Raw genomic sequence first — 27344 nt, forward strand, 5'->3', positions numbered from 1 at the left:
CTTGTCTACTTAAATTAAAACTTACCATTTATTATCATAATGTATTTTATTATGCTAATATAAAGTATCCATTGCTTGTGTTGCTTAGAGTATCTAAGAACCTAGACTGCTTGGTCCTGAAATATTCTTACTGATTTACAAATATCTAATGCAGGGCTAAATTCCTGTTATGAAGGAGAACATTGATGAGGGTTCGGTCTTTCTAATATGTATTACTATTAATACAAAATAAAAGGCTTTTTTCACATCAATTGACAATTAAGTAAATATGTTTTAGGGGGTGTGGTTAGAGGTGTCGCTGGGGGCGGAGCTTTTCCAAGAGTCTTTATGTGGCTTTGTGATCTCTAGACAGTTATTTATGTAACCGAGCAAAGCGTATAGAAAAATAATAATGTATTCTATTTACTTTATAAACACATTTTATGCTGTTTGTATACACATTACAGTGGCATTTAGGGTTGTATTACACTGTGATGCACACCCTGAAAAGTGTTGATAATAATAATCCATTTCTGTTCCTTTAATCCACTGTTGGTTTAACAGTTTATTATACACACACACACACACACACACACACACACACACACACACACACACACACACACACATACACATACACACACACTTTCTCTGAAACCTAGCTCCAGGAGGACCTCTTGTGGACATTTTGAAGACATCATAGAATAATTATATCACTTTAAAATCAGCCATTTCCCAACTGTATGATGGCTTTTGGTGCCCTTTTAAATGATTAGCAATGTTCCCTTCCCCAATTTTTAGTAGTGCATAAAAATCTTATGTTGTGCAAATGTTTTTTCCTGTTGCAAAAGTATGTGTGCACCAAATGCTTGTGCGAATGAAACCCTGATATTTTTTCAAGATAACTTTGGCACAGCCTCCCTTTCATGGCTAATAAAACCATGCCCTAAGTGCCTTCTTTTCCCCCTTCACAATGCTACAACTCTCTTTTTTTTCCCCGTGTAGTTCATGTATAGATCAAATAACCAAAACCCTGAAACACAGATCAACTTAATAAGGCATACAAACCCTGTATTTGTAGTGATAGGGTAAAGAAAACAACATGTGGAAACACATGGCATTGCAAGTATAGAGCAACTGAATAACACACACACACACAGCCTTGCAGGTATAGATCAACTGAAAAATCACATACATTGAAGTTGTAGATTAAATAAATAATGCATGGGAACCGTAAATTACAGGCTTAGACCACAATTCACACACCCCAAAGGCCAGTCCTGGCACCTAGGGTGGACCCATAGAACTTGTCCAGCATCCAAACCGGCCCTGCTCCTCCAGCGACAGGCAGTCCAGTCCTCCACAGAGGAGGCGCCAGCCATGTGCGCACATACATTTCATTCGTGCACTGGCTGCAAAACCTATGTGCGAGCATAGGTGTGGGGTGTCCAACCTGTAGCCCTCCAGCTGCTGCAGGACTACATCTCCCGTAATGCTCTTTCAGCTAAGGGGCTGGCTGAGGAGTATGGGAGATGTAGTCCTGCAGCAGCTGGAGGGCCGCAGGTTGGACGCCCCTGGCTTAGGGCATAACTAAATATTCTAATATGCAATGACACAGGGACATTTCTTACTTACTTATAATCTTTGCTTTTCTCTGTCCAGCTGGAGGGCATGAAGAAAAAAGATGCCAACCTGCACATGGAAGGTTCTCTTTCTGCTCGAGAGAAAGTGGGTGTTCAGGATTTCGTGCTGCTGGATTCCCACACCAGCGAGGAAGCTTTCATGGACAACCTACGCAAACGATTCCAGGAGAATCTCATTTATGTAAAGTCTAATTTCCTGCTTTTATACTTATGATTGTGTGGGGCAGGTTTTGGGACATTGAGAGGTCCCCATAGTGGCAAGGAGAAGGCTGGCCTGGGGCAAGGCCTATTATACAATGACTTGTACTTGAAGTTCAGACAGTTTAAGCAGAATATGAAGACCTGACCCAGTGTTGCCTGTTTTTTATTTATTCATTACACTGAACCTAAAGCAAATGCCAATGTCTGGGATGACAACTACTGAACCACACTAATCTAATTGCAATATAAAGTCATGTTTAATAGCTTTATTAAATATTCTCTTTGCAAGAACAATATTAGGGTTTAGTTTAGAATGACCATATCGGCCCATTATTGATTCAGAACAATCATGTACTCCATGACATATAGCTGGTTGTTAGGTTTCCTAAGACAGTATAATTTAATTTTTCTTTTGTGCAATTCTCAGACATACATCGGGACGCTGCTGGTATCTGTGAACCCATACAAGGATCTGGAGCTGTACACTCAGAAGCAGATGGAGATGTATCAAGGAGTTAATTTCATTGAGCTACCGCCACACATGTAAGATTTTCCTTTTGGGGCACTAGTCAGTATTTTAAAGGTTGCATTAGCTACTAGTTAGAATTGGTTACAAATTTGTAAATATCCCTAGCTGACTATAAGGAACTCAACTTATGCAGAATTTATAGACTAGGGCAGGGGTGTCCAACCTGCGTCCCTCCAGCTGCTGCAGGACTACATCTCCCATACTCCTCAGCCAGCACCTTAGCTGAAAGAGCATTATGGGAGATGTAGTCCTGCAGCAGCTGGAGGGACACAGGTTGGACACCCATGGACTAGGGTGACAAACTGGCAACATGCATGGAAAATACAAATTATAGAGTTGCCTGTCACCCTAATATACATGTGTAATATATTCATTGTATCTAGTCTGATCATTTTTATGTGCTGTAAAAACCTTAAACCTTAATTGCGCCTTGGTTTTGTCTTTTGTTCAGGATAGCCTTTTACTGATTCCGTGTATGTTTAAACTACTTCACTGGATTAACCTCTACCACTCATTCACAATAATTGTGAATTATGCAACATTTTCTTATTTCAAAATACATTTTGCTGTAGATGAACAAAATATACATCTGGTATCTTCTTTTAAGATTCGCTTAAGATTTATGTTCCAAGTGCCTTATTTTTACATTTATCAACATTAAACTGCAACTGCCAGACTGCCATTCTTCTAGTTTACTAAATTAATTTGCCATTTGACCACTAGGAATGTCTACCCTGTTGCAGTCCTTTGTATCATCTGCAAAAAGACACACCTTACTATTAAGACTTTCTGTAACATAATGGAAACAATATGAAAACATACAGGTCCCAATGCTGATCCATGGGCTACCCCACTAGCAACAAGTCTTTCCTCTAAATATGCACCATCGACTACAACCTTCTGCTTCACTCAATGATTCCATATCCATTCAACTATTTTAACATCCAAACCCAAAGACTGCAATGTATTTATAAGTCTTCTGTGTGGGACAGAGTCGAATGCCTTACTGAAACCTAGATAGACACTTATTTTAGTTACCCACTCAACAAAATAAATTAAGTTAGTTTGACAGGATCTCCCTGTTGTAAATCTGGGATGTTTCTAATCATGCAAACCATTTACTTCCAGATATTTAACAATCCTATCCTTTAGCATGGCGTCCATTAAGTTGCCAACCACTGACATAAGTCTTACTGGTCTGTGGTTGATTTAGTCTTCTCTGTTTTTTGGGTGAAGTGGTACTACAGTTGCCAATTTCCAGTCTTCTGCATCTACTCCTGCAATAGTGACTGGTTAAATAATTCTGCCAATGGTTTTGCCAGGACACTTCGAAGCTCTTTAAATAACTTTGGGTGCGTCCCATCTGGTCCCATGGATTTCTCTTTTTTTTACTGCGGAGAGTTCATGTAGAACATGCCGGTCCTTCACCTCAACTTCCCTCACCTTCATCTACCTCTGTAGAAAAAGTATTTATTTAAGCAGTTGACTGGCTTTATCCCGATTTATATAATTCCCTTCATCTGTCTCTAGTTTAATTATTCCTCTTTTATGTTTTTTATCTCTAACGTATATTTCTAAAAAATGTTTTATTACCCTTTTTTCTTATCCTGGGAATTTTCTTTTGAGTGTATGCTTTGGCGCATCTAATAATACCCTAAGCCTCCCTAAGCTTAGCTTTATATTTACTCCCATTTTTCTAATTTTGAGTCAGTTTATAATTACTTAAAGCTAGCTTATTTTCACTTCTGCAGAGTACCACAGTGCTTTCCCTTTTTCTTTTAGTCTTACTAATGAGTTTAATTCACTGTTCTGTTGTCTTTAGCAGACGGGGCCGAAGCCTACAGACCATTTATAGATTTATAGATTGTTGTAACATGTTTTGACCAAATCATGGCCTATCTTCTCTTAGATATGCTGTGGCGGATAATGCCTATAGGGTAATGTGCACAGAACGAAATGACCACTTTATCCTGATCTCTGGGGAGAGTGGATCTGGGAAAACAGAGACCTCAAAAAAGATCCTTCAGTACCTGGCAATAGCATGTCCCACTACTGAGAAGCTCCAGACTGTCAGAGACCGGCTGCTCCTTTCCAATCCAGTGCTAGAGGTAACATGAATCTTAAAACAGCTATTTTCTGATGGTTAACAAGCATGCAAACATCTTGTTTAGTTTAAATTCACTTTTTTTCATTTGTGTGTTTGACACAGTTTGTAGCTTCAATAATTGGCCAGATGTTTCAGGAACACATACAATTTAAGGCGAAATTATACCAAAGAATACATTGTCATGAAATCTTTAAAGCTTTGTGTGTCCTGCCATCCATGACCATGCAGGTGACATGTTATATTATAACATAAGTTAAAAAGGCTTGCTGGAGCCAGACGTGTTTTAAGCAGACATCAGTTGAGGTTCAGTTTTCTAGGTTAACTATTATAGACTCAGACTGCATCTTCAAATTTCCAATTAGGCCTAATTTACTTTCAAGGGTATAATTTTCCTTTGACAAGATTAATAACAGAAACAACAAAATCATTTTTGTCTCTATTGAATACATTTTTAGTAAGTGCTCAACTTTTATGCATTTCATCCTAATATAATACATTTTATTATTATTATAATAGCAGTGGAAACCACAATAACCTAATTAAATACTGTCTAGGCTTTTGGAAATGCCAAAACGCTCCGCAATGACAACTCAAGCAGGTTCGGAAAGTACATGGATGTGCAATTTGACTACAAGGTAAGTGATCATTATAGTACGATATTCTAGGCACATAGTAGGAGGCCATTTTATTGTGCTGGAAACATGGGTACCAAGAGGCTTGACCAGTCGATATTAATAGCTTTTAATTGTTGGTCTTAATGGGTTTGCATATGTGTTGCTAGTTTGTAGCAGAATGTCTTTTTTTGTGCAGGGTGCTCCTACAGGCGGACACATACTCAGCTATTTGATAGAGAAATCTCGAGTGGTCCATCAGAATCTTGGGGAGAGAAATTTTCACATCTTCTACCAGTTGCTGGAAGGAGGAGAAGATCACCTCATACGATGGCTGGGTCTACAACGTGATCCAGAGCTGTACCGTTACCTCATTCAGGTGAGAGCACCCAGCTTGTCAGTGTTGTGTTTATTAAGTGTTCTTGACGCATGCTTCGTGTATATAGATTGCTGTCTGTTTTGTTTCACAGGGTGAGTGTGCCAAAGTAAGCACGATCAGTGATAAAGCCAACTGGAAGCTGGTGCGCCGAGCATTCACCATCATTGAATTCACAGAAGCTGACATTGAGGTGAGATACCTGAGCTCATGCTCATTGGTATTCCTAAAGGATCCTGTCCCAGGTTAGCAAAGTACAACTTAGATTAGATTAAAGCCTGTTCTTTCATCGGGAAAAGATATAGTAGTGCATCTTAACAAGTAAGCTTTAACTTATGACAATGAAGAATGAAACTATTCATGAAAAGCATTGTTTGCTCAAGCTCAAAGCTCAAAGTTGGTGGGACTCTATTAGTAATAAGTAATTTATTGTTCCCTTTTATATGAATTATCTCACTGATTTTAATTATGTTTAAGAAAGATGGTAGGTTAATAGCACTCTGAATTTTCATAAGTCAAATTATTATCGCACACAGCGAACATAAACTATTTTAGTGAACGCACTTTAGACGCCATTATAACTGCACTTTATTCAGGCAAGGTGGTATGATAAATGTACTTCAATACCTTATTAAGGCCAAATATTGAGGTCAATTGGAATTGCTTATTAGTATTTAAATATTTTTTTTATTTTTTTTTTTTTATTATTTTTTTTATGAATTTTTTTTTTATATAAAGGGAATATAATTTACTGGAGGGTAGGCACTTTAATAGCACTTTATCTAAATATGATGCACTTTAGATATTGTTCCCTTTTATATGAATTATCTCACTGATTTTAATTATGTTTAAGAAAGATGGTAGGTTAATAGCACTTTAAATTTTCATAAGTCAAATTATCGCACACAGCGAACATAAACTATTTTAGTGAATGCACCTTAGACACCATTATAATTGCACTTTATTTAGGCAAGGTGGTATGATAAATGCACTTCAATACTTTATTAAGGCCAAATAATGAGGCCAATTGGAATTGTTTATTAGTCTTTAAATTTTTTTTTTTTTTTTTTTAATTATTTTATGCATTTATTTTATATAAAGGGAATATAATTTATTGGAGGGTAGGCACTTTAATAGCACTTTATCTAAATATGATGCACTTTATATATTATTAAAACTGTATTCTATTTATGAAAGGTAGTATGGTAAAGGCACTTTTAACCTTCCTAATATAAATTTTTGAAGTTAAATGGATTTGCACACTAGCACTTAAAACTCGATAGTTGAATCTATCCTTCACATAGTGAATATATCCTACTTGAGCGTATTCACTTTAATTACTTAATTATTTATGGGGATATGATAAATCTCTTCTAATAATCCAGTCAGGATAATTAACATCCTAATGAGTACTGCATATTAGCATTGTAAATGCTGATAAGTTTAAATAAACTCGTATATATTTAAAATAAATCAATCTAGTGAAGACACATCAGATACTATCAAATTTGCATTCAACTCAGGTTGTTGCTCGGATATATGCGCTCTAATTTTTTTTTGTAAAGATTTTATTTATATTTATAATATTCAAGTATTTATTAAGAATTCATGGAGGTAGAAAGTTTACACTTTTTTTACTACATCATGATGTATTTGATTAGAGTATTTATTTTGGAAGAATAGAAGTATTAAGATATGCACTTTATTCGCCTTAATATTATTACTGTGTTTATATAGATATATACACAGAAATTGCCATGTCATCTTTATAATTACGATTTGGTTGGAATAGGTCTGCTAACAGAACCAATATATGGCGAAACGATTTTTAGGACAGGCATTTTTACCGCCTTAATTGTAGCATTTATTATTGATCTAAGACTGAACTAAGAAATTGCACCTTATGAATATGCTATGGCTAAGAATTAGGATAATTAATATAATATACAATGCAATTTTAACATCATGATAACGAATTATATGAAATTCTGCACAAACTTTCTTAGAAATATTTTTTTTTTTTTTTTTTCCCGCTCGTGTTATAAGCTTACAATTTCGTAAGATGCAATAATTAAATATTGGGATCGAGATGAGATAAATCATTTTATAATTTTGGTATGGATAATAATTGGAGGTATTAATATAGCACATATTTTAAGTATTTTCTTTGATGGACCGTATTAAGAATTTATGAAGGTATAAAGTTTACACCATTATCATTATATCATGATGTACTTGGTCAAAGTATGTATTATTGAACAATAGAAGTATTAAGACAGGCATTTATTATTACTGTGTTTATATAGTTATATACATTGAAATTGCCATGTCATCTTTATACCCCGATCCGGTTGAAATATGCCTGCTAACAGAACCAATATATGACGAAACAATTCTTTAGGGCATGTACTTTTTCTTCTCCTCTTCTATCTCTCCTCCTTTACTTCCTTCTTCCGTTAATTGCATATCTCTAAGTATTAATTTGTATTAACAATTCCCCGAACTCCATAGAGGGCCCCCGCTGTTTTGTTTACCTCATTAGTGTTAACTCACAATATGAGGCACAGGTTGTGTGGTCCAGGTAGATGGGAAGGACCAGTTCAGGCCTACCAATTCTTGGAATTGGTTGGTCCTGGAAAAAGGATGTTTCTTTCCTTTTTTCCTTTTAATTCTTTTTCTATTCCTATTCTGTTTTTGTTTGTTTTAAATTCTTTTTTGAGCCGAGGGTATATGCGTTTAAAACAAAATAGATGGTACGCTTTATTTCGCTAAACACTCAAGGATTGAACAGTCCTCAAAAAAGATCCTCACTATTGAAAGTATTAAAGAAAGAAAAAATTGATGTAGGCTTTTTACAAGAAACACATTGGCTTAGTTCGCGAGATGTTCCTCTTAAGAGTAAATATATTTCTAAAGTTATTGCCTCTTCCTTACAATACAAAAAAAAGAGAGGTGTCGCTATCACGATCTCTATTAACATTAAATTTGAAATAATATATCAAGACATCGACCCCGACGCTAGATATTTAATTATTGTTTGTAAGATAGATGATCAATTACATACTCTAATTAACTTATATGCACCAAATACTGGCGCAAATAGATTTATAGATGATGTCTTTAAAAAAGCAGAAAAATATATTGGGGGTATTCTCATAATGGCGGGCGACTTTAATTTAATTCCAGATATCAATATGGATAAGATCCTAAGAAGAGGAGCGATGTGTGACCAGAGAATAGAAAAATCGGCTAAAAGTTTGACTAACTTCTTTAAAAAAAATAATCTCTACGATATCTGGAGGGTGTTTAACCCAACTCAAAAAGAATTTACCCATTTTTCTGCACCTCATGCTTCGTACGCGCGTATAGATTTGCTGATAGGAAACTGCCCTCTAGTAAATAATACAAAAAAAAATCTTCATAAAAGACATAGTGTGGTCAGACCACAATGCAGTTATCTGCGAGACTCTCTCTAAATATCCAAAGAAAGTTCCTAAGGACTGGCGATTAAATAATTTTATTTTGGATCAAAAACAACACACTCAATCCTTGCAGAAATTAATTAAATTCTATTTCTTAGAGAATGATGATATATCAATATCGCGCTCTACTCTATGGTGCGCTTTTAAAAGCGTTACCCGTGGATACCTTATTAAAATTGCAAAAATAGAAAATAGAAGAAGGGGCCTGGATTTACCCTCTTTATATATATTAGTTTACATGATCTTAATAAATTGAATCAAGTGTCACCAACTAAATTTAGATCTGTTATGATCCAGCAATTAAAAGGAAGAATAAGAGAACTAGAATTTGAAAAAATTAGTAAAAATCTTGAAAAATTAAAACAGCGTTGGTACTTCAAAAATAATAGGGTAGATAAATCACTAACCAACAGGCTTAAGAAAAAACAAGCTAATAATCGCATATATAAAATTATTGAAAATAATGAGATCTGTAACTCCCCCGAAAGGATAGGACAGGCTTTCAACAGATATTATTCGGCCCTATATAACTTGAAAAATGATACTAATTTGGAGCAAATTAAAAAGTATCTAAAAATTGTCCCGACACCTAAATTGAGTAAAGATCAACTGATTCAATTAAATAAACCTATAGAAGAGGTAGAAGTGAGAAAAGCAATATATAAGATTAAGAACAATAAAAGTCCAGGACCAGATGGATTCAGTGGACTCTTCTACAAAAAATTTAATGGTGAGATAGCAACACACTTAACTGCAATGTTTAATGAATTAATAGATACAGAGCATGCGTCAGAGGAATTATTAAGAGCTAATATTATTCCTATACTTAAACAAAATAAAAAACCGGAAGATGTTACTAACTATAGACCTATATCACTTATTAATGAAGATATGAAAATATTCGCAGGGATATTGGCAGAAAGATTGAAGCAGGTAATCGCACTGTTGATACATCCTGACCAGATAGGATTTGTCCCTAATAGATACACCTATAATAATGTTAGACGGATTATTGATTCCATAGATTTTGCTAATATTGAACGCAGAAAAACTGGTTTATTAGCATTAGACGCAGAAAAAGCGTTCGATCGTATCAATTGGAGCTTTATGTTTCAATCTTTTCAATCCTATGGAATAGAGGGCAGTTTCCTATCCGCAATTAAAGCATTATACTCTAACCCCACGGGAAGAATTGTCGCACACGACATTAAATCTGAATGGTTTTACATAAAGAATGGTACTCGACAGGGCTGTCCACTTTCCCCAATGTTATATATATTAACAATAGAGATCCTGGCTATTATCATAAGAAATAATGACAAGATAAACGGTATAGTATTGAAACAAGAAGAATTTAAAATTTGTCTTTACGCAGACGATATTCTTCTAACAGTGGAAAATCCAGAAAGTTCCATCAGAGAATTATTAAAAGTTATAAATAATTATGCAGAAATTTCCAACTATAAGCTAAATATCCACAAATCAGAAATTCTTTATTTAAACATCCCGATACATACTAAACAAATAATTAATGAGGAATTTAAGTTCAAAGAAGTAGTACAAGAGCTTAACTATTTAGGCATAAAATTAACCCCAAAAGTAAAGAATATGATGGAAAGAAATTTTCTTTCCTGTTTTAAAGAGACCAACTTCTTATTAAAAAATTGGAAAAATACAATGTACTCTTGGGTGGGCAGAATAAATATAATAAACTCTTATATCCTCCCCAAATGGATGTATATCTTCAGACATCTGCCCTTAAAAATGCCTAGCTCTTGGTTAAATATGATACAGACTTCTTTCAATAAATTCATCAATAACGATAGAAAAGCCAGATTGGGAATCAAACTATTAGCTCAAAAGTCAAATAGAGGGGGCCTGAGTCACCCCATGATAATTCGCACGTACGAGGCTTGTATGATAATACATATATATAACACACAATTGGAAATTAATAACCGACAACCATGGTATCAATTGGAACAACACCTATCCGGAATTAGAAATCCATCTAGTGCAGTATGGAAATTTCAATCTAAACTGAAAACAAAGATCTATACAGGGAATAATACTATTATTAGAGATATCATACAGGAACGGTTCAAAATTAAGAAAAAACTAAAGCTTAAAGATAAAATATTGGATACAGCAGGGCTCGACATTATTGAGCTTAATTTATCCGATATATCTTTGACGAAATGGAAAGACGCGGGCATCATGCATTTAAAAGATCTCTTGATAAATAACTCCATTAAGGAGTACGCTCAATTAGTTCAGCAATTCCATCTTCCATCTACTGAGGTCTTTCCTTACTTAAGGATAAAACATTTCCTAAGATATACATTATATAAAGAAGATCCAGATATTCAAATAAAATTAGCCCATATATTTAATGGGAAAGCAATTAAGAAAATATTGACAAAAGCATATGAAGTGATAAAAAGGATAGATGCTGTAGCCTCCTCTAATATTATCTCCAGATGGTCCAGGGAACTTCAGAGACCAATTTCAAAACAAAACTGGCAAAATGCAATATCTTTGACGCATAATATCATACACTCAATCTCAATTAGAGAGAACTATTTTAAAGTTCTAAACCATTGGTATCTAACCCCCTCAAAACTATGCTCAATGTTCCCTGGTACATCAGAGACATGCTGGAGATGTAATAGAGAGACAGGAGATTATATGCATATATGGTGGTCATGCAATGTAGTCAGCCTGTTGTGGGACATGGTTTTTGATTTATTTTTTAAGGTTACTAAATCTAGGATAAACAAAACTCCTGATATCGCTATTCTTCATATATTCCCACCCAACCTAACTATAGAAAGGAAAATTCTACTAATTCATGCTCTAGCAGCAGCTAAAATATTGATTGCCAGACATTGGAAAAATAACAACGCTTTTCTACAGATACAATTTAAAAATCAACTATTATTTCAATTACAGATGGAAAAAGGGCTAGGATGGGTTGGACAGAGCTACTATAGAAGAATAGCAATATATAAGGACTGGATCCTTGAAATTAATAAGTTATAAATACACCATAGAAACAATTACCCTCGGCTCTTTCCCTTTTTTTTTTTTTTCTTCTTCTCCTTCTTGTTTTTCCCTCTTCTACGGGACGGCTAATAATGAAATAAGTTTAATATAATCCTAGCATATATATTATTTATGGCAGATATATCTGCGAATTTAAAATGGAATATCCCAGCCCCATTTCTTATCTCTGTACCCTTTTTTTTTTTTTTTCCCTCTCTGTATAGAAAGTTGATAAACACCTCGGGCGGTTAAAAATGAAATAAGTTTTATATAATTCAACTATATATGTTATTTATGGCATGTACAATTGAGATTCTAAAAGTGCAATACCCCTGTCCCGTTTCTTCTTTTTGTACCCCTTAATTTTTCTCTTTGTATGGAAAATTGATAAATAAATATCTGAAATCAGAAAAAAAAAAAAAAAAGAAAAAAAAAAGAAAAGCATTGTTTGCAAAACTCAACTGATTTGTATTACCAGTTTCATGACTACTAAAGTAACCACTTCCTTTTCACACAATAAGCTTTTTGATATTTGATACTGGGAAAATGTTGGTGATATTAATGATAATATCATGAAATGTCAGATTCTTTATTCTCTCTTTTTGGTTTAATGCCTCAGAATCTTTTTGGATTAGTGGCGAGTGTCCTGCACCTTGGGAACATTAAGTATGAAGAAGATAGTCATGGCCATGCCATTATCAAAGATGGCACTCAGATCCAGTGGATATCAAAGGTATTCCTCAGTGATGTAGTTGAGGATTTGGTTGTAAGTGTGGCAAAACGATGAAGGGATACATCTTTACTTCCAAGGCTTAACTAGAGGCTAATGGGACTCCCACAATGTTGTCACTGCCTTTCACATTGAGGGTTTCTGGGACTGTAATACATGGTGATTAAAGGGGGGGGGACAAAGATCTGTCACAAATCTTTATTTCCTTGCTCCATTCCAGCCTACATTTTCACTTTGTCATAACTTGACTCCCTAAGTCTTTTTGTTTGTGTGGCCCGCTTGCAGGGGAAGAGAGCTGTGCCAATTCACTTCTGGGGCATGTAAGAACTTTATGTTAGGACTTGTATGTTTGGGTTGTGTTTGTTCGTGATCAGAATGTATATGGTACTATAATTCTTCTTCTTAGTAGTAGTAGTAGTTGTGCTTTAAGGGTCCAAACGTGCATATTGTATTTACTGTAAGCACTCATCTAATGCTGTAAACTATTTATACCATAGTACTAATTGCTCTGTAATAAAAAAAAAAAAATTCCTCTGCAGCTCCTTGGAGTCCCTGTATCTATCTTACAAGAAGCACTAACACACAGAAAAATTGAAGCCAGATCAGAAGAGGTAAATAGCTTATTTCATGTTGTAGTTAAGAGGGGGTTATGGCTAAGGTTTCATGTTCTTCACATTCTTCATATTTTGTATCTTTTGATAAATAATTATTTTCCAGTAGCGGCTGAAATCCCGTGTTGTGAATTCTATGTTTAAAGAATACCTGGTGTGCAGGAAATAGGTGACATTTTTTTCACCTTCAGGTCCTCAGCCCTCTGAGTATAGAGCTGGCTTATTACGCACGGGATGCTCTTGCCAAATCCATATATGGAAGATCCTTTACCTGGCTTGTCAACAAAATTAATGGCTCGTTGGCCAACAAGGTACTATCCAAAGTCTTGTCTTGCAATATCTTGTCATCGTTTTTGTTACATTGCTGCAACTGTAGTTTTGTAACACATTTAGACATGATCTCTGTGCGTTTCATTCTGTATGGACCAGATGTTGCATTGTAGTAGGCACTTGCACAATGGGGAAAATACATAATATGTATAATTGTATAATTATATATTATATTTCCCATCAATAGGACCCATCAAAGAAAACTGTGATTGGACTCTTGGATATTTATGGGTTTGAAGTGTTTGAAATAAATAGGTGAGTTATTTTTCAATAAAGTAGAGGGTTGTGGAATTGTAAAATTCATATGGCAATAAATTAATATTTGCATTGCGTCACTCCTTGCTCTCCAACCCATCTGCAGCTTTGAACAGTTCTGCATTAACTACTGCAACGAGAAACTCCAACAGCTCTTCATCGCAATGACCCTGAAGGCTGAGCAAGAGGAATATAAAGCAGAAGGGATCGAGGTATCTCTTTTTTGCTAACGTTACTGAGTTTTTATGCTAGTACACAAGATTTTGGGTAATTTTATACAGGGGAAAACGTATGAAAAAATAAAAAAGTAAGTAATACCCTTAAATAATCAAATCAGATATAGCCTAACATAATAGGGAACCTTGCACTTTAAGCAATTAAGATACAATTACTGCACGGTAACATATAAAGCGTCTCTGTCCAGAGTGTCACAAGGAGGAGGATATTAGTAAATGTAAACATTTGTGTTATTGTGTGTGGCACCTGAAATCACCAAAGTGATTTTTCTACCAGTAAAGTTTAAGCAAACTATAAAATGTTATATTTGCAAAAGGTGATGGTGGGGCAAATATTCAAATGTTTTCTTAATTAGTCTTTACTTAACCCCTTGTTATGTTAATATCCATTTAAATTAATTCTGTTATGCTTTCTGACATCAGTGGGAGCCTGTGCAGTATTTTGACAACAAAATCATTTGCGACCTCATTGAGGAAAAGCACAAAGGGATCATCGCCATAATGGTAATATTATAATTTTAAAAAGTTGTTTTATAAAGTGATGAATTCAATTTGTTACAGTAATCTCTGCATCTAAAATAAATGTTTTCTATGTGTTTTCTTAAAACGCATACAAGCATAGGTCAAGCTTATTTCTTTTTTGGCAGCCTGAGCCATCTTTTATTACTAACATCATTCCCACTATTGCCATATTATGTCAGATTTTAGTTCAGTATAAAGGAAATCAACTGAAGATACAGCATCTCCTTAATGTACTAAATATCTGTATTCTTAAATATGCTGTTATTTATATTGAAAACATTTTTTTTTGCTTTCACGTAGGATGAAGAGTGTTTGAGACCAGGGGAAACCACAGACCTGAGCTTCTTGGCCAAGCTAGAGGAAAAGGTTGGCGATCACCCCCATTTCTTAACGTAAGCAGTAAACTGAGGAATTCGTTTTTAAAAAGATCTCCTCTTATTATTATTGTTTAGGTAAATACAGTATGTGCGATAAATATGAATGATGAAGGAATTACTCTCCTTACAGCACTGTTTTTCATAAAACTTAACAACCAAGTAGTGCTTTTCACATTCCCTCCTCCTTCAATTCCAATATACATCTCACGGGGCCACCATATAGGCAGCTGCCCCAGACTCTGAGATGGTGTGGAGTCCTCTCTTTTGCAGATGAAGGCATGAATTAATATGAGACTGGGGCAGGCACTGAAAACTGGAGGACAGAGCTTATTCTCCAAGGACATTAGAGTCCCTATGTCTGAACCTAACACGTCTTTATTTTTGAAAATGTAGCATATTGTATAAATACAAAATTCCAAAAAAATACATGTGTTGCCTGCAGTGTCCAGTGCTTTTTGCCCTTTTATATTGTTTACAAAGTTATTATTCATTTATATGATTTACTAGACCACAGTATTATTTCACTTTGTGTGTTTGGACCTTTCCCTTCTTGGTAGCACCTCTCCTGTATTTATTTTTGGATTCCTCTTATGCGCAGGCGCAAACTCGCAGGTCCAAGCAACAGGAAGTCGATAGATTGGGTGGATTTCAGGCTTATTCACTATGCTGGGGAAGTTACATATTGTGCTGTAGGTGAGTGAAGAACATCTGTGCTCAGACTGGGTGAGCTGAGAGTCCTGAGGAACATTGCAGTATTTAGCTGCACCTAACTAGCTGTGACATATGTGTGTCCATTAAGACTGTTTTACGCACGTAATTATTAGAGTAAATGTATGTTTAAGAAACTTTATATATTTTTAACTGTGCTTAATTTCTGTTTTGGAAACGGTTAGATCTCCTAATCCTTAATTCTATAAAAAAAATTGTAATCATATTTTTTTAAACCTTTACTATTATTGTATTCCGCATCATGTTTGAAATAGCTGTTTTGCATTTAGATATTTGCGATAACAGCCACACCGCCACTCTAAAATAAAAACATGAGAAAGATGCAATCCAGTGTTGGACTTAATTACGGTATTATCTCAACATAACATATTAGAAGAACCCTTTTTCCAATGACATACAATATCATAATGCTCTTCCCGTTCTTCTCTTTCCTTTTTTTTTTTTTGCTGATTTAGGTTTCATAGAGAAAAATAATGACTTGCTGTATAGGAATCTGAAAGAGGTAAGGTGATAAAACATCCTTCTTGTTTTGTTTAGGTTTAAAGTCAGTATTAATATCACTGGACAGATGGTTTTCCGCTCTATATAAACCATGTGATTGCTTAGGCATATTTTCATTAATGAGAGAAAGCTAGAAGAAAGCTTGAAGAAAGCTAGATAGCTAGAAGAAAGTAGATCTCATGATTCCACAAATAAATACATTTTTTATGTAAATATCATTCTTCCCCACAAACCCTAGCCCTCCTACAATTTTATATTTGGGTGGGCATGTTAAGTAGTCAAGTCTTTATTCCTTAACAATTCAGGACAGCTCTTTTAGCTAATCATCAACATTATCTGTACATTGAGTACATTGTCGGAATTACCATAGTATATCTACTGTATGTAGTCACACTTGTATCTAGTACATTTTATTGCTGTTAAATATTTCCATGTTAAAAGAGGGTTTGTTTGGAATCTTACCTTATTATTTGCTTATGAATGTTTTGTCCAGTCTTAAATATTTTGCATTAACTTGATTAGTGTTAAAAATTAAATGGCTTTTCCGGACAAGCGAGGACTGACAATATTCAAGGTTGAACTTGTTTGTCATCAATGAATCAATGCACATTTTATAAGCATTGTTGGATGTGATTGAAAAAAGCACACAGCTGGTCCATCAAGGTATATTTTAATGAGCCAAAGCTAAGCCATTGTCGCCATTGCTTTATAGATTCTTGGCTTTTCAATTTTTCTAAGCTATTTGTTTTGGGTAAATGTATGTTACGCTGGGGAAATATTGATTAACCGTAAAATGAAGTAACATAAGGATTGCTTCTCTTATAAGCAGAAGCTGCTTATTCTGAGCAATTCCCTTTATTCCAGTATTTGCAACTTAGCGCCCTTAATGTGCCAATTGCAGGTTATGATAAAATCTAAAAACTACATCTTACGGGACTGTTTTCATGTGTCGGAGCTGGACAACCGAAGGAGACCTGAGACTGTAAGTGGAGCCTGGTTATTATTTTTATTGATTGATTAATATTGTGCCATCCTATTCTGCAGCACCGTACAAAAGTTAAACAGGCCATAGCAAGTAGTGCATCACACAACAATTTGCATGGACAGAAAAAAGGGTGGCTGGGCTCTCCTCAAACCAGCTTACAGTCCAGAAAATGAATTTATCAAAGATTTGCCATTGATAGTTATGTGAGTCTACGTGCTGTAGCTGTAAACCTCCATGAGCACTTCCCATGCCACATGTTAATCCAATTATTACTCAATGCGAAACTAAGACTCGTATAGAAGTGTCATACTTGTATGGGGTGATAAAAAGAAGCAACAGAGGTATCCACAACTCATTGTTCAGTGAGTAAATCCCTGTATTTTGGTTCCAAGGTAACAACACAATTCAAGAACAGTCTGTCCAGCCTTATAGAAATCTTAATGTCAAAGGAGCCATCATACATCAGATGTATCAAACCAAACAACGCCAAACAATCCGGTAAGAACATAAAAGGTTCAACTTTGCACTTGTATAAGGTAATGCCCAATAAACAAAAAAACTGCCTTTTACAGATTGTATTATTATGTCGACTTTAGCCAATTGTCATATTGTTTAGTGGAATGGCATATATATAGGGCAAAATGTCGTGCCATCTAAGTCCTGAAGACCTGAGGTCTATGAAGAAGTAATATATAATTATTTAATATGCAACATGTTTTAGGGCAACATAGTTACTAAGACCTTTCAATAGTGTAGCATTACAAAAAAAATAAAAAAAAAATATATATTTTTATATTTTATACATATATTATACACACACATATAAATATTTTTTTTCACAAGCATGTGGCAAGCACCCTGGAGCCCCTTTATACCCTTGTCCAGGAGTCAAAGGACAATAATTGTGAGGTGCTTTATTGAGATACTTCATTGGGCTAAGGGAAACACGATGGAAAAAGATTTCTTTCTAAATTTGAGAAAACCCTAATTGTTTTTTTCTCTTGTATATATGATAGGGTTATGTGTGCCACAAAATATTTCTACTTTTTTTTTTTAACAGGGAAGTTTGAGGATATGCTTGTCCATCACCAGGTCAAGTATCTGGGCCTGATGGAGCATTTGCGGGTCAGAAGAGCAGGATTTGCTTACCGGAGGAAATATGAGACATTCTTGCAGAGGTAAAGTTGAACGAGGTCAGTGTGGGCTTAGTATCCTTTTGTTGCTAAAGGAAAGTTATTTCCCTCTAAAAGATAGAAATGATGAGCATGAATTAACTGATTTCTCTCATGACCATGGCCTACAGACAAAGAACATTCAGCATGTGATTTCCAATCAGGAAATTTTATGTTGAAATTAAGAGTCAAAAAGTGAAACATGATATGGTTAGATTATAATACTTTCTATTACTTTGCTTTAGATACAAGTCATTATGTCCAGATACATGGCCCAGTTGGACTGGTTCTGCTCGGGAAGGTGTGGAAAGGCTTGTGAAACACCTTGGTTACCAATCCCATGAATATAAGCTGGGAAGGTAGGACTTTTACCTTTTATTTAAGTAGGGACTTGGTCACCTAGCTGTATTTATTTTACTGGCAAACACTAATAATTTACATCTTTTTACATAATTCGACTACACCAACCCATTCAGCAGTAGCATTTCATCTATAAGATGTTGCCTTGTAGTTTAAAATAAATCCTGAATATTACATTAAATAACATGCATTTCCTTTCTTTCAGGACAAAGTTGTTCATACGTTTTCCTCGGACATTATTTGCCACTGTGGATTCATTTGAAATGAGAAAGAATCAGTTAGGTAACGGTTATATATCTGCCTATATTAAGACATTATTTACTGTTGGGTACAAATGCATTTTAAAAGGTCAGAAGGTGTAAAAGGTTTCCTATAAAATGGCCCATATTATACTATTAAGCGAGATATTGTGCGTATATATATATATATATATATATATATATATATATATATAAATACTCCACAACTATCACATGTTCCTCATACAATTTTGTATATGTTATTATTGTTGGACACATAGTATTCTAATATTAGTCCTAACCAGGTAATTCAGTGCTTTAGTGTCATAAACTGTTTCATTTTGTTTGTGTACAGTTTCAAAAATCCAAGCCAAATACAAAGGATGCTTAGGAAAGAGAGCTTTTCAGAAAAAGAAGAAAGCAGGTACTTTTCCCGCCAAAATGATTTATTTTAGTAAAGCGCTATTATGCTACCCAGTACAGTAAACTTGTAAAGTAACAACTTTCCAGCCATTGAGGGAAGCTGCATAGTTCTGAAACCACAATATTGGCTGGTCACCTTTTATGAAAATGAGTTAGATTGATCTGTTTATTCTATCTAACCGTTTATACTATTTTCTTATTTTAGCTATTAAGCTGGAATCGTGCTGGCGGGGTGTTCTGGCTCGCAGAGCAGCCAAGAAACGCGCATGGGCTGCACAGACCATTAGGAAGTTGGTTTTACTATTACCTTTCATGATGTTGTTGGATGTCTACACTGTTTTCAATGTTCCACTGATTGATACTGTAAATATGTATAATATAAAACATATTCTTCTGCAGCAAATAAATTCCCTGAAAACAACACTCATTCTAATACTTTTTCTCCAACTTTCTTGTTTCGAGTAGCTGTTACTTGCATGAACACATGCAATAAAGAATGCATAAGGATTTTTGATTTTATGTTGGTATACAGACGTAAAGACGGGATCTGTGATCCAGTATGGAGTTTCAAAAACACAAGATAAAATTCCAACAACCTGATAATGAGGGCTAAGCTTCAATGGAGTTTGGGCTTCATCATCTAAGGATATTAGGTTGTTGCAATTTTATCCTGTTTGTTTGTAAATTCATACTATCCCACAGATCATGTATACCATTGTATTTTGTGTGTAACTAAGGAAAACTAATGATATTCTTGTACGTCCACTTTAAGGTTCATTCTTGGATTCATCAATCGGAATAAATCGCCCGGTGACGTTAACAGACATTTCCATTCTCTCATGTATTACAATTACCTTTGGAAACTGAGGGACCACGTGCCCAAAAATGTTCTTGATAAGAACTGGCTGACTCCCCCAAAAGCTATGAGAAAGGTACAGAGTTTCCACCTTACATCGATACAGGTGTCCGCCAATGTACTTGGTTACTGGTTTAATGTATACCGGGCAGCAGGGTTTTATGCATGAATGCAATTTATTTTCACGGTGCTTGTAAGTGTGTGAGGTAGAGAGCAACTGTGCCAAGTTCCCATCATGCAAAACCCTAATTTGTCTTCAAAACAAATTATTATTATTATTGTTACAGACCTCAGATTTGCTCCATAAACTTTGTATACGGAACCTGGTGAGGAAATACTGCAGGACCATCACTCCTCAGAGAACAGAACAGGTATTGGTTGATTTTTATGCATTAATCTCCATTTAATGGCAAGGTAACCATAAAAAGAACAGTTAGGTATACCACTGATCATTATATGTTTTCTGCTACTGATAGCATTGCCTCATTTAACCCAAAGGTGCTTCAGTTGGGACTTGAGCAACATGTCCTTATTTCCATATCCCTAAAGTGTCTTTCCTTGACCAGTAATCTCAAATTGACAGTTAAAGTAATTGGACAGTTTCAGAGTTGGCATTTCAACAAGACAAAAAAATTCTACTGACGTGATGAGAAGGGATGGAATAAAAGAATTGTTCTTTAATGTAGACTTGACTCTTTGGTCTTCCACTAGGAGGTCAATCACTACATACATATCTCAATATTAATGAGATGAAGGTGGCATTGTAAAACCAGACTAGATGTATTGCATTGTTTTTACGCTTGCAGCTGCAGCAAAAAGCATTGGCGAGCAATGTGTTTCGGGGAAAGAAGGATGGCTACCAGCAGAGCGTCAGCCAACCCTTTGAAGAGACAAGGCTCAGTAAGTCAAGAAAATAAGGAACATGCTTTACAAAATCACATACCTTTTGTCTGTATCCATCTTTTTTCAACAACAAAGACACCCACTGCTACCTTTTTAACATATCCCGACTGTGCATACATTTTTATCTGTTTACATTGCTCTAGCACACAGCATTTTCCTGATCTTATCTTCTATTGCTTCCTAGTGACACATTGGGGTTTATATATATAAAGAGCAAAGTGCGCCAGAATTGCTCTATATGCATAATCCCCAGTGAATTGTCTTTAAATATATGTCAAAATAAACGTTATTAAAACCACCGGTGCATGATTATTCTAGATGTGTCTATGTTTTCTTCTTTAGGTGAGCAAGAGATCAATCCAAAAGTGCTCCAGCTTATGCACTATGACAAGGTTAAGGTACAGAATCCAATGATCAGTGTGAAGCAGCTTTCTGTAGCATTTTCACTGTCTTTTGACAGTATAATCTCGCGCAAATGTCACAACATAAACAACTAGTGTATGTGTTACCTTAGCCTAATATGCTAGACAAACACCCTGACTCCTTATCATACTAACTGTGGTAAAGAATGGAATGGCTCAGTGTTAATTGCCCAGCCATCAGGAGGACTTCATTAGCATTGCCATAAAGAATCGGCTCACCCAAAGTATCACATGACTGACAACAATGCAGCCCCCAGGTCTGCAGCTAAAGGAAGTTTATTGGGACAAAATTAGATAAAGTCATTTTTTGAATCAATGCTACCTACATAACTGTATGTAACTATGTTTTATGCTGCAGGAGAAAAGTATTTTTCCATGGGACACAGTATGGAAACAGCCGAGTATGCCTCCAGATCCATGGCTATGAATTAGATTCATGATAACCCTATAACTATCCCATGCATGTTTACATTTTCTTACTCTATTAACATCCACCACTTCTGCTAGGAGGCTGTTCCACTTGTTTACAATGTTTAAAAAAAAAAAGAAATGCTGCCAGGATAGTCACCCTTTGTAACTGTTAACATAATTGTTCTCTTTAAGCTATCTTTTAACGCCTTCTGATGACTTTGTTTCCCAGTATGGCACTGCAGCTATCAAATATGACAGACATGGGTTCAAAGCCCGGCCTCGTCATCTGCTGATGACACAATCAGCTCTATACGTGACCGAACAAGCCAAGATCAAGCAAAAAATTGACTTCTCTGCGATCAAAGGTAAACATAAATAAACACAAGACTAAGCTAATATTATACTATGATCCAATGGATTATGTTTATTTTGGCTTTCCTTTGGTGCGGCTAGTGGGTTGACTGGCCCAGGGTTGGGGGAAATTCTTCAATCAAGGGTGGCCCATAGTGCCACATCTGTACAGTGCCCTTAAACACTGGGAGGTGTGTGCTTAGTGTGGAAGTGGGGTAGCTACACTTAACCCTGGGGCCAAAAGGCATACCTTCCAATATTTAAAATGTTGAAAGAGAGCCATATTTATTTTAGGTGTGTGGTTAGAGGCACGTTTAGGGAAAAGCGAGATACTTGGGAGGTATGTACTAGGTTTGATAAAACTTTCAATAATAATTCAGTACTGCACTAGCACTGAAAAGGTTACATCTGTTTGTATTGCCAGGGCCCATCTATTGATAAGTACGTTCTGTTAGCCAGAGAGTTAGTGATTGTATATAGATCATTAGAAGAAGGAGGGTCACATCGGTTCCTCTGAGCCTTGAGAAAGTCTACAGGTTTTCCTACAATACATTTTTACGGTTATACTTTATAAGTAATTGTAGTTGAAACATTTGTGTTGCTTTGAATCGCAATTATCCTAGTTCATGAATTATCAGTTTTGCTACTCTAGTGACTGTAGGTTTTATCTAATAGGAATAGCTGTCAGCAATCAGAGTGATGGCATGCTCATTATCCAGGTATCTCCAGAAGACAACAAGCAGAAGGTAGGATGCAACACAATTTACTATTCCATGGGCCATTGAAAGAAGAATGGGATGTGCGCTGATGTGCGTTCGGGATGTGCGCTGATCATTCCTCTTCATTGTTTCAGGGAGATGTAATACTCCAGTGTGAGCATATATTTGAAGTAGTCATTAAACTGTGCATGCTGGCTTCAAAGCAAGACGCCATCAACATAGTCCAAGGAAGGTATAACACATTTATGTTCTGGAAATACATTTTGCACACACTTAGGGTGTTTTCTTTTCATACTATGATGGAACGCCTCATTCGTTTTTATTTTTTTGTTTAGTATTACATTCCACTTTCAAGGCAAAGAAGGGGTTATCGATTTCATATCAGGGGCTGAGTCGCAAGTGTACAAAGCTAAAAATGGACATCTAACAGTAGTAAGTTGCCCTTTCTTTGTGGAATCTTTAATTTGCAATGGAAGCTTGAATAATATGATCACTCAGAATCTTGAAAATCACCTTCTTCCATATGTCTCCCACATGCCATTGGCAAACAGAAAACGTGCTTATTTTTTCTTTAAGCAATGTCTTTTTTCTGGCCATGTTCCCGTACAGACCAGCTCAGTGGAGTGTGTGGCTTAAATCGGTCCTATGGACAGATCCTCCACTCTCCACTGGGGAGCTTTACAGCGCTTCAAAGTTATCTTTGGTCTCTGTTGCTTTTCTGATTATTGCCCTCCTTGCCTGCTCCATGAGTTTGGGTGGGCTGCTCTCTCTTGGCAGGTTTGTTGTGGTGTTATATTCTTTCCATTTTGTAATAATGGATTTAATGGTGCTCCGTGGGTGGTTCAAAGTTTTCAGATTTTTTTTCTATAACCAAACCCTGATCTGTACTTCTCCACAACTTTGTCCCTGACCTGTTTGGAGAGCTCATTAATCTTAATGGTGCCCTTTGCTCAGTGGAGTTGCAGACTCTAAGGCTTTTTAGAACAGGTGTATATATACTGAGATCATGTGACACAAGTGCACACAGGTGTATTTATGTGACTTCTGAAGGTAATTGATGGCACCAAATTTTATTTAGAGGCTTCATAGGAAAGGGGGTAAATACATATGTAGGGCTGCAACAACTAATCGATAAAATCGATAATAATCGATAATGAAATTCGTTGGCAACGAATTTCATTATCGATTAGTTGAATCGATTATTATCGATTATAAAATGAGGGTTTTTTCAGAGCAAACGCTCTGAAAAATCCCCCTCATTATATAATCCGTTTAGTCTGACTCACCGTCTCACAGCAGCAGCTCCTACTTACTCCCCCTCCCTGTAATCACTGTGACAACTGGCCCCGCCCCTTCCTTCTCAGGCCAGAACCACATGGCTGTGACACTCATCTAACTGTAAGTATATGTATATATATATATATATAATGTGTATGTGTATATATATATATATATATATATATATGTGTATATATGTATGTAATATATATATATATATATATATATATGGGCTACTGAAAGTTAGGGGAGGTGGGGGTTAATTTAGGGGCAGTTATGGTTAGTGGGGTGTTTAGGGTTAATTTAGGGGCAGTTATGGTTAATTGGGTGTTTAGGGTTAATTTAGGGGCAGTTATGTTAATAGGGTGTTTAGGGTTAATTTAGGAGCAGCTGTGGTTAATGGGGTGTTTGGGGTTAATTTGAGGCAGTTGTGGTTAATGGTGTGTTTAGGGTTAATTTAGGGGATGCTGTGGTTGATGGGGTCTTTAGGGTTAATTTAGGGGATGCTGTGGTTAAGGGGCTGTTAAGGGTTAATTTAGGGGCAGTTATGGTTAATGGGGAGTTTAGGGTTAATTTAGGGGAATCTAAATCCTGGGGGCAGTGAAGTGACATATCTGGGGGTATAAGGCATACACAGTATATAAGGCATATGTGGGGAGGGCAGTGTGGCATGTCTGGGGAGGACGGAGTGGTGTATCAGGGTGTATAAGGCATATCTGGGGGTAGAGTGGCATATCTGGGGGTAGAGAAGTGGCATGTCTGGGAGGCAGGGTGGCATGTCTGGGGAGGATGGAGTGGGGTATCAGGGGATATAAGGCATATCAGGCACAGTGGCAGATGTGGGAGGCATTGTGGAGTGGCAGATGTGGGAGGCAGCATGGCGTGGCATATGTGGGGAGGGCAGGGTGGCATGTCTGGGGAGGATGGAGTGGTGTTTCAGGGGGTATAAGGCGTATCAGGCACAGTGGCATGTGGGGGTAGAGTGGAGTGGCAGATGTGGGAGGCAGCGTGGCGTGGCATATGTGGGAGGCAGCGTGGAGTGGCATATGTGGGAGGCAGCGTGGAGTGGCATATGTGGGAGGCAGCGTGGAGTGGCAGATGTGGGAGGCAGCGTGGAGTGCTGTGGTAGGCAGCGTGGCACATGTGGGGGGGCAGCATGGCATGTCTGGGAGGCAGCGTAGCAAGCCTGGGCTCAAATGTGCATATATTGGGGGGCTGGTTGGGAAATAAAGACAAGAAATGTATTATCAAAGTTTTTTTATTCTGCTGTTTGTATTTAACATCATTTGTTTAGTAAATTATTTTAAATAAATGAAAAATTTACATTCATTTTTTTTATCCGATTAATCGATTAATCGAAAAAATAATCGGCCAACTAATCGATTATTAAAATAATCTTTAGTTGCAGCCCTATACATATGCATGCATCACTTTTTCATTTTTTTTTTTTTTTTTAAGTTATTTTCTTCATTTCACTTCACCAATTTGGACTTTTTTGTGTACGTCCATTACATGAAATCCAAATAAAAATCAATTTTGATTCCAGATTGTAATGCAACAAAACAGGAAATACTTTTACAAGGCATTGTAAGGTAATATTAGGTCATCAGATGGGCTGAAAAGGTTTTAAAACACACCATTTAACTAGATATCAGACTTCACTTACAAGGTGGTAAAATTGGCTGTATGTAGATAAAAAAAAAAAAAGTTCCTGTGAAGTATTTTAGGTACAAAAATTCTGTCTCCAAGTTGAGATGGTATCGAATAAACTAGGAAGCTTGGCACTTGTCCTGGAATTGCCAGATTGCCAGTTGCACACAGATGTTCCCAAACTGTAAAAGTAGTTGCTCTTTGCTGATACCTCTTGAGCTGTTCAGCTTCTATGACCCCTCAGCCAGGGACAGACAGAGGGGCAGCTGCCCAGACCCCAATGCAGATGGGTCACAGCATCTGGGGCTTTGTGCTTTAATAATCCAGAGTGAGGAGAAGGGAAAAAATAAGGTGTGCTCTAATCGTGAGAGGGGCAAAAAAAAAAAAAAAAAAAAAACAAGACAAACCAATGGTGGGGATCCAATGGAACTTGTGGAGCCTCAGCAATTCCCCTTCGCCATTAACCTAATATACACAACATAAGAGAGCATCACACAACTTGTTTAGCAAAAGCCAGCAGCTACCAATTTGGCTACCTCTGGGGTAATGGAAATGTGTGAGCATGCACAGGTAAACATTACTATTATCTGTATCTTACCCTCTTGGCAAACACATTCTGTAAAAATTGGTTTTAATTCTTAGCACCTCAAATGGCTCTACTTGTATAACTAATGGCACTTGTTTCATTTCAGGCATCTCCGAAACGGAAATCATAAAACGCAACATCTGCTCTCGTCACAACAGAAACATCCTACAAATATTCCGGCTGCATTTAAACAAACTCTGATGGTTCTGTTAATGGGGGTTGAAAACAAGAACAGCTTAATGTATTATGTTCCTTATATGCTATTAAATGAGGTATTCTGTCCCACCTTGAGGTCAATCCTGCTGTAAAAAGGGTCTAACGCCATCATGTACTGAATCCCTCTAACAGAGAAAAGCCTTACGTGTACCGTTCCATTGGTTGGAAACACAACCACAACTCCTATCCCACATAATTTGTTAGACCGATGGATTCATGGCTGCCTCTGTTTTTTTGCTGTACAGATTTTCCCCTTTTTTATTCTGTTTCTATTTATTAGTTCTTTAATTTAGCCTCATCTAAGGAAGACTTTCTGTGTATTTTCTAGAATGACCAGATTGTCTTTCAGAGGCCACAATTTCAATGTAAAACCTGCAGTATGCACTTTCCATAGACATCCTGGTACACTCTAGTGTATTCATTACATAGTAAGTTGCAGTGAGGATCATATCTGTTGGTGATATTACATTTTTGACCTAACTGCAACTTACCTACACCCACCTGTAAAA

At 36.3% G+C, this 27344-nt stretch overlaps 1 protein-coding gene across 1 annotated transcript; it reads left to right on the plus strand.

Annotated features, from left to right (window-relative positions):
• The first annotated feature begins 1677 nt into the window (after positions 1 to 1677).
• Positions 1678 to 26973, plus strand: MYO1H (myosin IH). The gene is made up of 31 exons (XM_053469150.1): positions 1678 to 1803; positions 2251 to 2366; positions 4262 to 4460; positions 5014 to 5094; positions 5270 to 5449; positions 5541 to 5639; positions 12593 to 12706; positions 13243 to 13314; positions 13506 to 13625; positions 13832 to 13899; positions 14006 to 14111; positions 14559 to 14639; positions 14958 to 15049; positions 15633 to 15727; positions 16219 to 16265; positions 17166 to 17246; positions 17642 to 17747; positions 18310 to 18427; positions 18667 to 18780; positions 18987 to 19063; positions 19376 to 19444; positions 19649 to 19733; positions 20216 to 20375; positions 20587 to 20670; positions 21106 to 21199; positions 21545 to 21600; positions 22265 to 22400; positions 23062 to 23132; positions 23240 to 23337; positions 23441 to 23537; positions 26726 to 26973. The coding sequence occupies exons 1-31, from the start codon at positions 1678 to 1680 to the stop codon at positions 26747 to 26749; spliced, it is 3066 nt and encodes a 1021-aa protein (XP_053325125.1). The 3' UTR covers positions 26750 to 26973.
• The last annotated feature ends 371 nt before the right edge of the window (positions 26974 to 27344 follow it).

This window comes from Spea bombifrons, chromosome 1, assembly GCF_027358695.1.
Source record: "Spea bombifrons isolate aSpeBom1 chromosome 1, aSpeBom1.2.pri, whole genome shotgun sequence".
NCBI lineage: Eukaryota > Metazoa > Chordata > Amphibia > Anura > Pelobatidae > Spea > Spea bombifrons.

What these genes read in the sequence shown, in the direction of transcription:
- MYO1H (XM_053469150.1), top strand. Translation starts at nt 1,678, where the DNA reads ATGGAAGGTTCTCTTTCTGCTCGAGAGAAAGTGGGTGTTCAGGATTTC. An exon ending in TTTCCAATCCAGTGCTAGAG is followed by an intron (nt 4,461 to 5,013) that starts GTAACATGAATC and finishes AATACTGTCTAG; the next exon opens with GCTTTTGGAAATGCCAAAAC. An exon ending in GAAGTGTTTGAAATAAATAG is followed by an intron (nt 13,900 to 14,005) that starts GTGAGTTATTTT and finishes ACCCATCTGCAG; the next exon opens with CTTTGAACAGTTCTGCATTA.